General features: G+C 44.0%; 3 protein-coding genes across 6 annotated transcripts in view; 1 reads left to right on the plus strand and 2 right to left on the minus strand.

The window, feature by feature from the left end:
* Window positions 1-1,211, minus strand: part of PITPNM3 (PITPNM family member 3) — a 37,118-nt gene extending 35,907 nt beyond the window's left edge. Inside the window, exon 1 of one of the 2 annotated variants that reach the window (XM_030231437.2) lies at window positions 1,055-1,210. In XM_030231437.2, the coding sequence (XP_030087297.2) occupies window positions 1,055-1,076 (22 nt within the window). In that variant the 5' untranslated portion in view covers window positions 1,077-1,210. Of the gene's footprint in view, window positions 1-1,054 lie in introns of both variants that reach the window. The other variant, XM_030231438.2, reaches the window with a different exon arrangement.
* Window positions 1,212-2,595: 1,384 nt separating this feature from the next.
* Window positions 2,596-14,522, minus strand: KIAA0753 (KIAA0753 ortholog). 3 transcript variants are annotated; one of them, XM_018919573.3, is made up of 16 exons: window positions 14,410-14,522; window positions 13,977-14,117; window positions 12,562-13,174; window positions 11,959-12,065; window positions 11,614-11,676; window positions 10,570-10,785; window positions 9,266-9,476; window positions 7,991-8,190; window positions 7,534-7,703; window positions 6,678-6,767; window positions 6,418-6,505; window positions 6,045-6,218; window positions 4,906-4,987; window positions 4,142-4,262; window positions 3,777-4,001; window positions 2,596-3,683 (listed from the first exon to the last, which is right to left on the minus strand). In XM_018919573.3, exons 2-16 carry the CDS (start codon window positions 14,064-14,066, stop codon window positions 3,566-3,568), a joined length of 2,568 nt encoding a protein of 855 aa, XP_018775118.2. In that variant the 5' UTR covers window positions 14,067-14,117; window positions 14,410-14,522; the 3' UTR covers window positions 2,596-3,565. The 3 variants fall into 3 exon arrangements, with proteins under 3 accessions (XP_018775118.2, XP_018775121.2, XP_030087287.2); XM_018919576.3 differs by lacking the exon at window positions 14,410-14,522 and having other exon boundaries at window positions 12,562-13,146; window positions 13,977-14,323; XM_030231427.2 differs by lacking the exons at window positions 13,977-14,117; window positions 14,410-14,522 and having other exon boundaries at window positions 12,560-12,681.
* TXNDC17 (thioredoxin domain containing 17) lies at window positions 14,462-16,666 on the plus strand. Its single transcript, XM_009094854.4, has 4 exons — window positions 14,462-14,657; window positions 15,372-15,453; window positions 15,725-15,800; window positions 16,382-16,666. Exons 1-4 carry the CDS (start codon window positions 14,516-14,518, stop codon window positions 16,448-16,450), a joined length of 369 nt encoding a protein of 122 aa, XP_009093102.1. The 5' UTR covers window positions 14,462-14,515; the 3' UTR covers window positions 16,451-16,666.
* The last annotated feature ends 894 nt before the right edge of the window (window positions 16,667-17,560 follow it).

Consider the following 17,560-nt stretch of genomic DNA (forward strand, 5'->3'; position numbering starts at 1 on the left):
ATTTGCATCCACTGAAATTATTAATGCTCTCATGTTTCTGAGTGTTACATCTCTGGGCTGCCACCAATCCATGTTTATTTTGGGGGAGTAAAGAAATAAACAGTGCTGTAAAAAAACATCCTTTTGCGTTTAGGTTTAACACTGCCATGCTGCTCTGAAGCTGTGTCCAGACCTGGCACCAAACACCAGAAATGTCACATACTGACCATTCAGTCATAGCAGTTGGGCCTTCACCTGCAACGGCAATGGATTCTGTGTGCAACCTAGAAGAAAACCACTTCTGCATCAGCAACTGCACTCTCATCTGTTCTGGCTTCGTGCACACAGAACACATGCTACCTCGTTGAGGCCACACCTGCCACAGGGCACGGGACATCTGGGTGCTGCTGCTGCTGAGCATCCTCAAGCCTTGGTCCCAGCCCCAGCCAACCGACCTCCAACCTCCACAGTGCTCAGGCTCCAGAGGAAGCACAAGTTACATGAATAGGCAAGGCGCAGGGCAGGCTTTCGTCAAATTCCACCCAACTGCACACCTGTATTGTTCTCTGACCACGGCTGCTGCCTCTCGGTCTGTTACTCCCGAGTGGGCGGCAGCGAGCACCGGCCCGACCAGGCGTCAGCCCCGGAATTCCCTGAAGCTGGGAGAGACCGTTCGCGGACCAGCACCGGCGGAGAGCGGGGAGGAGGCCGGACAGCGGCGATGGCCGCGGGCGCCTGCGATGCCCCCGCAGACCCGCACGGCCGCGCCTTGACCACGGCACCGGCAGATGCGGGTGCCGAAGGCAGAGCGGGCCGTGCTCGATAACGACGACGAGGTCGAATGTACCCGCGCCTCGTTCACACGAGTTCGCCTTCACTGCTCTGCGGGGCCGACGGCGAAGGACGCGGACACGGAACCGCCACGGAGCCGCGGGTGGGCGGGGAACGTGCCGGAGCTTCGTCTCCGCCGCGCCCCCGGGGCCCCGCGCTCCCCTCGGGGCCGCCCCATCCCGCCCCAGGGGCCTCGCTCTCCCCTCGGGACTGCCCCATTGCGCCGCGCAGGCTCAGCACTTACCTGAGAGGGGAGCTTTCGCCATTTCAGGGCTGCCCGCTGGCAGCGGAGCCGTCCTCAGCCGTGTCAGGTGCTCGCCTGCTGGGCGCTCCGGCGCCCCGCTCTCCGGCGCCCCATCGGCTTTCAGCAGAGGCCCCGCGCCGCCCCCTTGCCTGCGGCGCTGAGAGACGCGGCCGGGAGACGCCGCCACCGCCGCCCGGTGCCGCCCGCCCGCCCGCCGCTAAAGGCGCAGCCGCCGTCGCTCAAGGCGCAGTGAGCGGCTCCGCGGAGAGCGGGGGCCGGGCCGGGCCGGGCCAGCACGGGGACGTGGCTGCGCATATACGGCCTGGAGAGAGCGGCCGCGAGGTGCGAGCAGCCCCCGGCCCCGGCAGGGGCTCGGCGGCGGGTCTCGCCCCGCCGCTGCCGGCAAGGACCCTCTTCCTGGAGCACGCCTCGCCCGCAGCCCTCACGACACGCCTCCCGGGGAGGGGTCGCGACTCCCTCGCCGTCCTGGCGCCCCTCGGAGCTGCGAGCCCGCAGAGCGGGAGGGGGGTGAGCCCCGCACCGTGCCCGGTTCCCGCCCTCAGCTATCCGGGGGACGGGAGGCGCTGTCCCCGTGGTGCTGGGGCGCGCACGGCTCGGCTGCTGCTGTGGTGCTGCCCCTGCCAAGCTGCGAGCGGCTGCTCTGAACTTGAACAGCAAAATTCCTCCGGGTGCTGCCAAGCCCCGTGTCAATGCAGTGACTGAAGAACTGCAAAGCTGCCTTTTAAGTCAGCCATAGGCAAATGGCTTAGAGTCTGCTGAAAGCTGAATTAGGGAATGTACAGGGCTCGTCCCTCTTCAAGAGCCTCGCTAGCAGCATGTCTCTAAAAGCAGAGAAGCGAACTTCTCCAGAACTCCCAATACCCGGGAGAAATTAATCTTCAGAAATGACTTAAGTCACAGTCCTTCTTCTAGAAACGATGGGAGGAGGCTGGCAGAGATCTCAGGAGGGATTGTATGTTACTACAGTGTTTCAAAACACCACTAAATAAAGGGCAGTGAACAAAACTTTTGCCCCAAAAATCCTACAATTAAAGAACTAAGCAAACAATGCAACCAAGTCCTAAAGCAACTTACAGGCTCTGTGCCAACACCAACTTGGTACGTATAATTGCATGATCTGCTAGGGGTATTGCTTAGCAGTTCATTCAAGAGCCATAGCAAATACTCCTGAGAACATGGCAAGCTAAGGGGTTTTGCCTGAGCCTTAAGTGGAATAGCCAGAACACCCAGCAGTTCCCACCTCCAGTGACAGCTGCAAGTAGACTATGGTTCACCTTCTCCCAGCTATGGGTGACAGTGCTAGTACATGCTGTAGTTTGCCCTCGAGTCACACTGCCTCTGCTGCTGGACACAAGTCCTGTTTAAAAGATTTGACAAGGATTGCTTTCCCAAAGGTGCTAGTGTCACTGAGCCATCAAAGAAAGCAACCCTAGAGAAAAACCATGGATATACAGGATCACAGAATATGCTGTGCTATTCCAAATGGATTTAGAGGGAAGTTATCTTAAATTAAAACTGTGTTCAGTGATAATAAACAGGTGTTTATTAAAAAATAAAACATCTTCAAAATACTTTCACACACATATATACATATAGAGACACTATTGTAATTTTAGAAATCAGCTGGTTTAAATTACAGAAATCACATATCAACAAAGTTGCACTTCAGCAGTAACATTTGCATCATTATACTTGATGTAAATTTGAAGACAATTGAAATAGTAAATGAGGCTTTAAGAGAAACTAAATTACTTTTAAAATACATGTTCTAATTAAGGAGGAAATAAAAATAATTTTAGAAGATTAAAAATGAACGTGTTATAGATTGGAGGAAAAATTGACAAAGGAAACCGACTGTCATATGTTCTCTGGGTTACTTCAAATAATTATTAGTCACTGCTCTGACTCCAGACATAATCCAAACTAGTACCTTGATTACTTGAAACAAGTTGATTTAATGTTGCAGAAATGCCAGTTGCTCATTTATTTTGTTGTTCTTGATTTCAGTGGGATTCTTAAGAGAAAGTTATGTGGGGTTGAATCACTCATTAAATGCTGATAAAAATGTAACATTTTAGACTAGTTTATGAAAAAGAAAGTAAGATCTCTATCACATGCTTCTATTGGAAGGTCTCCCTTTGCCTGTGCATTATGTACTAGAGGTACTCAGGAACTCCATTCTGAAGCTGATGGCAAGAGCCCAAGCAAGCCTGCAAGTACAGCCAGTGACAAGTGTTTGCATATTTGTGGTGTGCCATAAGAATCCTTCACTGGATTGCTACATCTCCAAAAAGAACTCACTACAGTGTAGCATGTGCTAAGGTGATTAGCCAATAAAAGGAAAAGTAAGTTAGTCCTTTCTGAAAAGGAAAATACTATTAAAATGGCTTTATAAAAAACCTAAGATGAATCTTTGATGGAGAGCCAGTGCAGAAAATCTCACAGACTGTCAGGCTGAGGCTGATGTTGATGGGAGAGGTGGGAAAGAATTCACTGCACTGGCTGCAGAAACTCTGATGTGAATACAGCTTCTGCATAGTCCTCACAAACATCCTGCAGCTCCGCTGCCACGTCACACAGGGCTTCTTCTGTCAGTTGCTCTGCAAGACTGAGGGAGAGAGAGGACAAAAAAAGAAAGTTCAGAAAGTCAGCTTTCAAGTTCCAGTCTTTCACTTCCAAACCACAAAGACAGTTCATATACCTCTCAGCAATCTGCCATGGATCGAAACTGCCCACAACCTCATGGGAAATCAGCTTTAAATGATGCTTATATCTGCTGTTATAATCCAAGATGCTCTGGAGCACATTGCTTGGCACAGAGAGAGACACAGAATATGCTTTCTGTCGAGAATTCAGAAGCGAGGGCTGCAGAACGTCATTTCCAGTCTGCAATTTCTCCTCTGCTTCTTTATTTTCATCAATATCCCTGAAAATATAAAATAATCATCAAGACAGAGCTAAATTTTGAAGTCTCTTTTTGAAGAGTCAGTGTAATGAAAACACTATAATGAAGTCATATAGATCTTATGCACCACAGTTTAGTGTAGGGCCAAGTATTCCACTTACGTGCTGTCAAAAGGTTTCTCAAATAAAATGTCTGTTTCCAGCTCTCTGTGTCTGATTAATTTGGTTATCTGAACTGGATGAGGAGGTGTAAGTTTTTTAGCTGTTGATGCCATTTGTAGTTCTAGAAGGAAGAAAATACTATTTTAAATTGGTTTTTTGAAAGAGAAAAACTACGTCTACTGCAGGTTAAGTCTTCACAAAGACTTTTGTTTCTTTTAAGGGGATGTCCTCCAGGTAAGTAAAGTATTTGAAATTAGAAAAAAACTTATAAATACAGCTCAGTGTATTAAAGCTGAGCATTTTAGAAATACTACCTTTAGTATAAATCATTTGTGCTACCAGTGGGTACTTCTAGCAGAGAGACAGAAAATACCACTGTAAAAATAGCACAGTCTGTCAAATTCAGTGGTAAATCCAACACATGGAAAAAGAATCTATAAAGATTTGGGGTAAATCTTCACCAGTCTTACTGGGAGATTTTCCAACTTGTGTTTAACAATAGAGTTTCAGCAAAATTGCATGTGATCCAATGGAAAAACAATGTAGCTCCACTGTGCTACTCAATCAAACCACAGGATAAAGAAAAGAAGTGCTGATAAAGTACTGATTTTAGAACTACATCTTAGAAACTGTCCTCTGAAAGAAGCACCTATGCCAAGTGGTGCTATTTGATCACACATAATCCAATTACCTTGATTTCAAAACATCTGAATTTAAACCTACAGATTACAGGGAAACCAAGTTGTATTAAAAAAGACAATTACCCATGCTGTCTTCCTGGGCCCAGAACTGGGAGTCACTGTAGACAATCTGAGTGACTCTCCTGCGGACAGCCTCCTGGTACATCTGCACACACACAGAACACACACACCAGTCAGTCAGTCAGCCATGGACCTGGCAGCTCAGCTGTACTGATTATCATTAACAGCAAAGCAAGTCAGGATCCTCCTTGGGCTAAGCAGGCTTACTTTGGCCAGTAACACAACATAGAAAAGGGGTGGGAGATTGAAAACACAGACATTTCTCTTGTTCAAAATGTCATTCTCAAATACAAAACTAATTGCCAGTCCCATGGGAACTCCTACCATTTCAGACCAACAGCCCTTAGCCAAACCACTGAAGGGCCCTCAAGCTGCTCCTGCCTCACCAACAGTGAATCCAAGTGTGTGCTCCAGTGCCTCAGAGACAAGGACACTGCAACTTCACACTTCCAACTGATGAACAGATCTCTAGGAGTAAACGGCACTGAACTGTGTAGTTCTAAGTCATAATAAATTTCAGGGAACAGGAAGGTCAAAATGGAACTCAAACCAGGCACTATGAAAAAATAGACAGAAGAAAACTTTTAAAGAAAGCAATATATGAGAAAAGTCAAGTAAACGATAACCTTAAGAATATTTATATATATATAATATTTAAATATTTATATAGGCACAGATAACCATGTATTTGTCTGACTTCTCCATGTTGCCCTATGAAATACTTTGGATTGCCAGAGCATATTTCCTCAAGATAGTCATGCTGCTAGAACACTGAGATTCCATAGCACACAAAAGGGAAAAATTCAAATTAATATTAATATACTTTCCATTCTGCTAGACAATCAATATAATTACCATACTGATTCACCCATTCACACACAAAGATTTAAGCCACAAACTCTTGAGATGGGATGCAAACTCAGGTCTGCCAACTTTACAGCAACACATTAATCAAACACTGTGCTTCTGTTCTTACACTGTATCTTCTGGAAGGACAAACTCCATCCAGGTCTTTGATCTCAGAAACTGATTTAGTCAGACATTGTTTCATTTAAGAATGTAGATACTTACAGCTATTATAATTTATGGACAGTAAATAAGAAATTGACACTAATGAGACTGAGCAAGACAGAAAATCTTACTTCAATTTCTTCCATTCTTTGCAACATTGACTCCAGGCTATGAGTGTCAGCCACAGGTAGGGCCTCAGACTGGAGTCTCTCATGCTGATCCATGCTCCACAGTTCCTGAGCAGTATCTTCCAAAAGATCATCCAATAGCTTTTCACTCAGAATATCTGCATTTGTTGCAACCTGCTACTTTAAAAAACAAATCCCAAAAACAAATGTTACAGAAAACAAAAAGACATAAACCCAATACAAGAAAGAAAAAAACCCAAACCAAAACAAAAGTGACTTGCATTAAGTTGGAAATGAACTGTTTGTTGCCCCTTCACAAATGTTTGACAGTTCTCAAGGCATCATTCACCCAGTGGCATGAGCTTGCTTGTACTACCTGTGTCCTGTCAAATGGAAGCTCTGACCACTCCTGTGTCTCCTTCTCAGCTTTGTCTGCACACCGGGCTGGAGAAACAGTTTGTGACCTGCACAAAGAAGAACACAAGAAAATGTCATTCTAAAAACTGGTATGCCAACAATAATTTGAAACACCAAACTACATAAATTATTTTTACATTTACTCCCACTGTTGGGAGTGGAGAGAAGCTCATATCAGATCTGACACCAATTATGAGATTTTTCAAAGAAAGTAATTACCTTATCTTCTGTATTTTTTCCATTTCTCCTCTGCAAAGGTCAGTTAGAACCTTCACTCCCCTTGAGTTTTCTGCTTCAAGCCTTGCTAGTCTTTAAAAATAGCACAGTAGCATAGAGAGTTAAAAAAATGTACATTCTAACAACTGAAGAATTAAATAGTGTAATTTCCAGTATTATTTTGGAAGAGTTACAAGAAATCTCGGAGAGAAAATTAATAGCCTTTAAAACCATATAATCCAGAAAATTCTGTTGAGAATGAGGGATCTTGAATCATGTTTCTGCTGTAATAGGAACTACATGCTTATCCACAAATACTGTACAAAGAAATCAGCTCCTCGTGTCACCATGTACACTGCCTAGTACGGATCCAGCACCTGGATCGCCTGGCTTCAAATGCCACAAACACCAGTCCCAAACCAACCTAAATTTGGAGACCCCTGTCTAACAGGATGCTGAACAGAGCTTAGAGTAAACAAATCTGCACTTTTATTATTGTCTGGGACAAATACATGTATCTTGTCCTTCTGGAACAGGAAGATAATAATGACCTTCTTAATGCAGTGCTGGGAACACCCACTCCTCCTCCTGTGTTTTGTCACTGCCCCGCCTTGCACAGTTTGCTCTTGACTCCCAGGCATCTACTCAGACAAAATACTAAACCCCTGGCTCTTCCCAGGCTTTAGGGAATGGGGCTGCTCTGGGCCAAATGGGAAAGGAGAGGAGCTATGTGACAGCAGGCTGTGCTGTGCCACTGGACTGAAGCCTGGCCAACTCTGTCCTAGTCACTAGCACAGATCCAGAAGCATTTCCACTGGGAAGCAGGGCAAAGGTGGGTGCCAGGGGACAGCAAACTTACCGCTTAGGTGAAACAGACCGAGGTGAAGGCTTTGAAGGCACGCAAGGCATTTTGCTCTCCTTAACGGGTCGTTTGTTCTCTTTTAGTTGGAAAGCTATAGTTGGTTCTTGAAATCGGGCATGCTTTCCTGGAGGGTGTGCCCGTCTTGATTTTAAAGACTTCAGCATTCCCTTAAAATTAACATGATCATATTAAAAACACCTGTTTGTCACTTGGGCTTGTCCCCTCTATATTAATTATTGAAATGCTTAACCTTCCTGCTTATGATCCTCACTCATCCACAGGGATAGGAAGCAGTAAAAGTTACATAGCAGCTGACACAGTTTATCCCCCTATGTCTCCTAGCTCAGAATAACAATATTGTGAGGAAGTGCAAAGCTTTCACAGTTACTTATATTATACAAGAAATCCCAGAAAACAGGTAGAAGACAGCATGAATGATTTATCACTTCCATACCTGTGGTTTTGCAGGCAATAACACTCCTTTCTTCTTCAAAGCAGCACTTTCAAGGACAGACTCTTTTTTTACAGCTTTAACTCTCACCAGTACATCTGTGCTTCCTTGCAAAGTGGCATTTCTCTCTGAAGTAGGCAGGCCACTTTCTTCTTGGTATTTATTGTGTAATATACAAGCACAACTGTTTGCCTGTTGAACGGCTGAAATATTTGCAACATGTCAGTGTTTACCCATACTAAACACATGAACTGTTAACTGTAAGTTGAAAGGGGCAAGAATTGTCTTTTTTTCTACATTTGATACCTCTGTTATGCTAGGTATACCTTATAATTAATTTTTAAGCTCTACTATAATTAAAAAAAAAAATCAAAGACAAAATGAAAAATTCTAGCCTTGTATTTCCTGACAAGTATTAAAGAAGTTGTCTTTGTAACATTGTTTTGATGAACAGGAAAGTTTGTGGTTTGTGTGCATATACATATTTATATGTACAGAGATTACCTGAAAATGTACATATATATGCAAGTTATGGGAAAGTCTTTTGGGAGCAATTGCTATATGAGGTCTAGGTGGTGATAACAAAGCATCCTCTTTTAGGCAGCAAGACACATGGAAACCATTACATGTTTATATACTGTTTCCCTGGACTGCCAGAATTCAGCATACAGAATTCCTGCTACCTGGGGGTAGTAGGAAATACTTACTATTATAGTACAAACCAGCCTGAGGTACGAGAAAGTCAACACAAAGAAGAAAAACAGTTAATATAGTTTATATAATAATGTAAAAACTTACAGTGGCTTTCATGAGGTGCCAAAACACTTCAGGTATATTTATCTCACAACACCTTGAGAAAGAATAAAACTCCTTTCCTTTCATATGCAAAGCAAAAGAATGATACAGAAAGCCAATTCCAAACAGTTGCACTGCAAGAGAGCGCTTACAACCCCCAAGTCTTCAGCTTAAGCATCAGTTCACATGTCTCTAGGTACAAAAGTGAGACTGCTGTGCAAAAGATAGTAACAGTAATGAACTGGCCAGGATAAACCAGCCACTTCTCCCAGAAGTAGAGAAATTGTACCAACCAAGGGAATTCTGAGCCAAAGACACAGGATAACTTTTCACTATGAACAGTTAAACAACTACAGCCTGGTTTTTGTTAGACTGATTTGCTAACCTCTAACCAACTTCTGACCAACAATACCATACTAAAAAATGGCACTGCAGATGGCAAGTTAAGTGATAAAAATGTGTTTAGTTATTCAAAATACAAACCAGTCAAAAGACTCCTGGCACATGGAGGTTTTTTAGACTCTTGTCCATGCTGTCTCTTTAAGGTGAGAGGTTTGTTTTCTCCTTTTGGATACAGAAAGTGCTTTCTGTCTGGAAATGTCTCAGTGTTCCTTGGAGATTTGGCCTGAGAAGCTGAAATGCATTTCTTCACTGTTTTTGGTGTTTGCTTGCTTTCCAGCAGTGAATTCAGATCCTGCAGCAAATATTTAGAGTTTTAATTACTCTCTCAGTAAATCTGATGCAATGAAAAGCAAATTCATTCTAAGCATTGGAGCTTTTTGTCTGGTTTTGTTTTGGTTTTTTTTTTTAAGACGATAACTTTCAGGTTTTTTCAGACTGATAGCCTGTTCATGTAGAAGCTTTTTCACATTATTTATTTCAATCTTCCTAACAAGGCTTACATTTTTGTATTTACAACTGACTCCAGCAAACCATTTGCTTACAGAATGCTCAAAAAGAATTGAACACAAGGGATACAGACCAACAAAAACTTCACAGTCACATGACTATGGTAACACAGACACTTCTTCCAATGCTATGTCCAAATTTAAACAACTACCTCCTATTCTGTTCCCAGGCAGTTAGCACTCTTACTGTTCTCATAAGCAGGTCATAACACTAAAATTAAAAACATAGCTCTTAGTTTCAACATAGCTCTTACAGTATTTTAAGGAAAGTATCTTATGGCTCTGGTATTGCTTTTTTAAATTTATGCAGCAGGCAACACAAATCAGAACTTTTCTGAGATACCAATGACATGTATAAGTCATCAGATATCAGTAAAAAAAATATTTGAAGGGCACAGAGCCAAGTAACTCTTGTAGCCACAACTTTATCTTCTGCCTGGACAGCTCTGCACGTAACACTGTATGAGATGCTCAGGTGCTCACCACTGATGCTGATGACTAAAGCATGCATCCAGAGTAATAAAACACTTAATGCACACCTACGTATAAAATGAATTCTCTCTGTCCTGAAAATGACTAATGAATTAGAAACTGATGCTTTGTTACAATTATTATTACCAGTCCTCATTCTACCAGGACAGCCAAGAAAGCTAGGAACAGCATCAACAAGACCAGCAGTAGGTAGCTTCTGTGTTTAGTATGCACGTTTCTTTTAGACCACCATTACTTAGGAACATTAGAGGTACATTTTTACATTAGAAAATATGGCCTTTAAAAAATAAAAACAAACCCAGTAATATATTCTGCCATTTCATTAACACAATCTCATATTTCACTACCTATTCGCTGCCTTAGCAAAAACAAATGTTTTTTTCCTACCTCAACTTGCAGCAAAATGTCCATGATAGCTTCAGAAATGGAAGAATCCCCTTCTAGTTTGGCAGAGCAGAGAGACAGCTGACGAATGAGACTGCCCAGCTCCTTGTAATGGGCAGGAATATGCTCATCTGTTTGATCTGTAAACTGATTGGCAAATGACTGTAAGGTTCGTACAGCTCCTCTGTGTGCTGCTGCCAACCTGGATACTGCTCGAGACTGGAAAAATGAAAAATAAATAAATGCTTTAATAACTATAGTTTCTATGGATACTTATACTACTGGAAGAATTGTTGCCAAAATGTCATGCAGAAACACTCAGGCTTGGAACAATTTTAATTGATGTTAATCCATTTGTAAGACAGAACAAAACAGGCATTGAAGCAATTTACTCCAGATTCTTCACAAGAGTACTCCTATTACCATCATGCTGGGCTCAGGTAAAACAGCCTGGGTATATCAGGTCATGATGTTTCTACTACCTGTGCCAACACAGAACTGTAGCCATTTACAGTTGGCTGAAGTCTAATGTGCAACAATTGCACAAACAAGAATATTCTCAATCCTCCTTGTTTTGTTACAGAAGAAAATGAAGGTGATTGAAAAAGCACAAGAGAACAACAGGGCACCGTTGGCTAGACTGTGGGCATGACCTCAGCCATCCCCCTGAAAGCTGCTGGGCAGAGAAAAAAATCAGAAAGAAGGCTGGTAATACAGAGTGTCATCAACCAGAAGTCTAAAAAAAGCAGTCAGGAGTAGAACACATTGTTAATTCCTTGCAAAAAGAAATTGGAATGAAGAAGGAATTAGAAGCCACATAAACGCAGAAGACCAACCGCCTTCCTCTCGTTTACTGCAGATGAGACCTGAGGAGAGGCAGCAAAGGCAATATCAGGCCAAGCGAGCCATATTTCTCGGAGAATGGAACGATACAAAGGAAATCTCCTTTCTGGAGAAGGCTTAGCTGCACCCTAGACAATCAAACTCAATTATCCAAAAAACTCTGTCAATAAGTCACTTACAGCCTGAAGGATAATTACATCTTACCTTTTTAGTATGTTTGATTGTATGAGGACTCAGTTTCTCTAAATCGTCCTGGATTTCTTTTACCTGTTTATCAAGAAAGACAGAGAGGAGCAAGTCAATCAGAATTAGTTCCATTCTATAAATGAACAATAGATCTTCACTGTAGCATCTGAGATTTTCCAACAGTGATGCTCACCTCTCTGTCCAGCCAGGGGAAAATCAGTCACACCATTCAGATTTAAACTAGAATGCCATGGAACTTCAGAGATGACCCAACTGACTTCCTCTTGTTTCAGTTTGTTTCTGACAAATTCATCACAACAAACTAAGCTCCTATGCATCCCAGTTTAAAATCATGGTTCCTACCTGTTGCTGGAGCACATACAGCATCCGAGCTGACCGTGCAGCTTGTTGCTGTCTCCTAGTGCAAAGCCGCTGCTCGTTTTCAGGATCTAGAAGTTCTCTATCTCTCCCTAAAAAGCATAGAATATAAAGTTTTATATCTTAATTTAACCTGTGAAAATGCCAATTAAATCATGACAACAGACATAATTTAGTAATAAGCCTTTTCCATGCAGAACCAAACCACGTATTTGTGGGGGTTCCTTTAGCAGTAATGCAAGTTAGTTATTGTAAACTCTACATCCTGTTTCTATTTAGAATTTGACTAAATGGTCTAATACAATATAGCTCATTAGTTACTTTAAAAATCATGTCAGTGATTAGTTTTATGACAAAGTGACAGATAAAGCACTCAGAATTAGAAATTATTAAACCTCCTACAAGTTATTACAAAAGAACCAACTGCTTAAGCTGGCTAGCTATTCTTTTATTTACTTTTCAAAAAAATAGATGGTTCTCAAAAGCCCAGACATAAATACAAATTCTAATCCAACCCAAAAAGGAGTTAGAGGGGAAAAAAATCAACAAATTAGTGTACATTTATATAATTACTGTTCAGTCTTACACCTTTTTTAATAAAATCTTCAATTTTCTGGACATAGCTCCTCAATTCTTTTTGCAGACGCTGAACTTCTTGCATATTTTGATGTTCTTTTTTATTTAAATTTGGCCTGTGGTCTGGTCCTGTGTCCCGGGTGGGAGGAGAGTCCAAAACAGCTGGTATTGGCTTTCCTTCCTTAAGTAGGCAGAGAGGAACATTCGTGCCAGAGCTGGCAGACTCCCCTCGGGAAGGCTGGGCGAGCCTCTGCTGACATGTCAAGTGAGTCTGAGACTTTGGGGTATTTTTATTTTCTCGACTTGCAAATACTTCAGTCTTCTGTGGTTGTGATTTCTGGGTCCACATCGGTGTACTGACGACATCTCCAAATACCTGCCGTTTTACTTGTTCTTCAAGACGTCTTTGTTTGATGTCCCTTTTTGCCAGCTGAACAGCCAATTTAAGTCTCTCTTCAGATACCACTGAGAACATCCCAGAGCTTCTCAGACTGAGGTCCTCACTTCCAATGAGATTTCTCTGATCACTGGATGCCTTCAGTTTTTCTATTATAATTGGACGGGGGTGAGAGAATCTGAGAGCCAATTTCTCTGGAACTGCAGGAACATTTCTATTAAACTGGAGCTGTTCAAAGTGTAAAAAAAACCCTGATGTTATACAGAATGCTATACACAGGCAATGCAACTCATGATGGCACTGTTTTGGATTTATGATGAACACTGCTAACGGCACACCAATGTTTTCCTTCTTGCTAGGCAGTGCTCACAGAGGTCAAGGCCTTTTCTGCTCCTCACCTGCTCACCACTGAGTAGCCTGGGGGTGGGCAAGAAGCTAGAGAGGAAACAACTGGATGGCTGATCCCCACTGGCAGAAGGGATATTCCACACCCTGTAGCATCATGCTCAGCAGTAAAAGCTGCAGGGATGAAGGAGAAAGGGGAGACTGGTGACAGCATCTGTCTTCTTAAGTCACTGTTATATGTGCTGAAGTCATGGAAATGGCTGAATTCCTGCCTGCTGATGGGATGTAGAGAATGAATTCCTTACTTTACCTTATATTCCCTAGTTTTGATTGTGCACACAAACAGGAAAGCATTTGCTTTCCCTGTTAACCTGCCTTTATCACAACCCATAACTTTTCATACTTTTCACCTTCTAGTTCTCTTCCCCATCCCAACTGGGAGAGGGTGAGCAAGTGCTCAGCTGCCTACTGGGATTGAACCACAACAAATAATTAAGAATAATTACACATACAGTTTGTGATCTCTAACCTTACTAAAGAACAGTGTCAAGATCACGTGTGACAGCATGAGGAAAGCTAGTATGACACTCCCTGCTGGGCTGTCTCACGAAGTGGGTCAGAATCATATTTTTGTTACAATCACAAAGAAAACCAATTTAGCATAGCTACAAACAGCAAATGGTACCTGTGTTTGTAAAGCTTTAGCTTCATTCCTATATCGCTGGCTGGTGCATGGAAAGGCATCATCAGACATCGCTGTCTTGCTTGGCACCATCTCATCAGCTCGAGGGCAAATCCCGCTATTATGCCTTGCTTGGGATCACAGCTATGAATGCGAGCACAATAAACCGTTATTTCAGACTAGCAAAAGCCATCCCGGGTCTGATGTGACTAACAAAGGGAGAACCAGCCCGAGGAGCCGCGGACAGACTGGGGCGGCCTTTCCGCAACCGCCCAAGGCCCGCGGCTGCTCCCGCCCCTGGCCCTCACGGCGTCCCGGGCGGCACCGGCACGGCGGGCCCCGGGCGCTGCCGCATAGGACGGACGGGCGGGCGGGCGGGCGGACGGACGGACGGACGGACGGGCGGACGGGCGGGCCAGGCCACGCCGGGACGCACCAGGGGCCGTTCGAACCTGGTCCCGCCGCCGCACGGGACGCCGGGAGCGCGCACAGCTACGGCGGCCGCGTGGGCCGGGCCGGGCGGAGCCTCCGCCGCTGCCGCCATGGGCTGGGAGGAGAGGCAGGTCCGCGGGTACCCCGAGTTTGTGCGGACGGCGCAGAGCTACCACGGCCGGCCCATCTTCGCGCTCTTCTGCGGCGATAAGGATGCCGAGGGCAGGAGCTGGTGTCCCGACTGCGTGACGGGTGAGGCGCGTGGGGGGAGCGCCCTGCCTCCGGCATGGGCCGTGTCGGTCCTGAGGAAGCCGGAGAGGCCTCGGGTGCCTTTCCGGGAAATGCTGGGCGGGCACAGCAGCCCCAGAGCCGGTGCCAGGCTCCAGGCGCAGTTTCCCCTGGTGAACTGAACAGGCTGAGCGGGCTGGGAGCCGCAGCTGCCGCGCTGCCCCTTTGGTTGCGCACATCGAACGGCACGGGCTGTTGGCGAAGGCCGGTACACGGCCCAGCAGACGAACAGACCTGAGCCCTGCGGTCAGTTTCACCTGTGCTGCACGTGTCGAGGCGCAGCGGTGCCTTCCCCAACGGTGTCCAGCAGTAGTATTTCCTTCTGAGGAATCACCGCACTGAACTGCTGGGCTTTACGTGTCTGAGCAGGTGTGAAGGTGCCTTATGGAAGCGTCACCCTGCAGAAGGGCGCTGTGCTGGGCTGCCACACCCAGGACAGGACAGAACGAGTGTTTCTCTTCGTGTTAGAGAAGAAATTGGCTTTTACTCCAACACAAGTCCAGTCCGCGTTCAGGCATGTAATAAACTTTGAAAAACTTGTGCATAGCCAGGTGAAACGAAATAGAGATCTCTAAAGCAGACAAAACATTAATTAGCAGCCTTGCCGGTCCAAGTTAATCCATGTGATTCTGTAGCACGAGTATTTAGTACTAACAGATTTTTAAAATTATTTTCTAGCTGAGCCAGTTATAAGGAAAGAACTTCATAACCTGCCTGATGAATCAGTTTTCATCTACTGCCTAGTTGGAGATAGAGCCTAGTAAGTACCTTTGAATGCTGACAGATGGGATGACTTTGTTCTGTTGGTGGACTGGTGGTTAACCTGTTGAAAAAACTGACTGAGCTGTCCTTTTCTGTAAAGAGTCAATCATTTTTGAGGTCCTCACTATCCTTGACATAATCTATCTGCATGCTTGTTTTGAGAAGGGCATTGGGAAGGTGTGAGGCAAAGGCCTTTGAATAATTTTGAAGCTATTTTAACTTCAAAATGCCCCTCTGCAAGCTGCGCTCAACACCTTCTTTCTGAACAGCTGGAAGGATCCCAACAATGAATTCAGGAGGAATCTGAAATTAACAGGAGTGCCTACGCTACTTAAATATGGAACAGTAAGTGATTTGTTTTATGTTCTGAATCTACAGCATTGAGATGGGGACTTGGCAGGAATTTAGGGCTGTAAATTAGTCACTTGTATTCTCTGAGAACCCTCTCTTCTTCAAGGAGACCAGAGCTTTCTGCTTCCAGTTCCTCAAGAGAGAACCATTCTGCTTATTATGTAACTTCTGTAATAAACATGCAGTAAAGGGAATATGTGCACTTGGCTCTTAGTGCTTGAGGGGCTGAGAAACTTCTTAGCTACATATTGTTACTGTTCCCGATTTGCAGATCCTCAGCTTTTGAAAATTCCGAACACTGAGCTACAGGAGTGAAACAAGTTTGGAGCACTCCACTCGGAGTGGAGCTCAAGTTGTAACTTGTACATGTTAGTTAAATTAGCAGTTACTTTCTCAAAAATGCCTCTTCCAAGGCCAGAAAACCCCCAGGAATGTTTCAATTGTAGTTACTTTTCTTATTCCACCCCCACTACCTCACTCCCCAGGACAAAGTTGCTGGATGTGGCTAATGTTAGTATGTACAAATGGCTCTCAGCTAGAAGAGGTATGTTAATTACGATCTTTTTTTCTTTCAGCCTCAGAAGCTGGTTGAAGAAGAATGTTTTAAATCAGAGCTTGTGCGTATGTTGTTTACTGAAGACTAAAGGCCTCACTAGTCAATCATTGATGAAGATGGTAGTCTCAATTACTGCACTGTCCTTTCAAGGAATCACTGACCTTTTTTAAAACTTTAATGATTAATTACTTTGGACTAGTTAAATGTCCTGAAATTCTGGGTCCAAACCTTACACTAAAATCTTAAAAGAAAACCTGTATCTTTCCTTTCATGTCCAAATAAACTTGAATTTGTGAACAACCTATTTTCAAAGGAGCTGAGCTTATGTTAGAAACTCAGATTAGCCTATACTTACTGACATGTAACTGCAAGTTACACTTACAGTGAGTAAGGAGGAAGGGGAGAAAGAGAAAGACCTCTTTCCTAAGCCTGACCACATAATTACTGTAACTGTTAAGATAAATTTTCAATGCCAAAGATGTTTAATGGCTTATCTGTTCAGTCTAAGTGTGATAATGTGATGGCTGGCAGCTGTAGTGTCACTGATCCCAATGGTTAACAGTTGGGAGTTGGTTAACCTGCTCCTACAAGGACAGGAAATACAACATGAATGCACCAGAAATACAGTCTAAAAATATGAAAATTAAAACCCTGGCAGCTGCCAAGAGCTATGTTCTTAGAATAAAAAAAAAACTATACAGGAATAAGTGGCAAGTGCTTCTCCAATACTCCAAGCAATGGCACATTTCCCCACACCTGTAACCCTGTTCTTGTTACATGGAGTGTAAAGAGACTCCAGAGCAGCCACTGCTGCACGGGCAGAGGATAAGATTCAAGGAAGCTGAGTTTAATAGAACAGAGACAGCTACAGCTTGTTTCTTTCTCTGTTCTGCAGAGTTTACCAGCACCTATCCCTGTTCCGCTCCCCAGACCTTACCCTGTACACTCTGATTTCTATCTGTACAACGTGCTGTACGGAAAACTAACTTCCACCAACAATGATTGCCAGGAAAACAGACAAGTGACAAGTAATAGCTCAGCTTGGTTTCAAGGAAAAACTGCACAGTTTTGACCTTGTCTATCATCACCTTTACATGTCCCAGAGCTGTAAGTAGCAGGGAGTTCTCAGTGACACTTTGAGACACATCGTTATTCTCCAGGGAAAAGGCGTCCTAAGAGCAGCCTTTAGAGTTACACT

Source organism: Serinus canaria, chromosome 19, assembly GCF_022539315.1.
Source record: "Serinus canaria isolate serCan28SL12 chromosome 19, serCan2020, whole genome shotgun sequence".
Taxonomy (NCBI): domain Eukaryota; kingdom Metazoa; phylum Chordata; class Aves; order Passeriformes; family Fringillidae; genus Serinus; species Serinus canaria.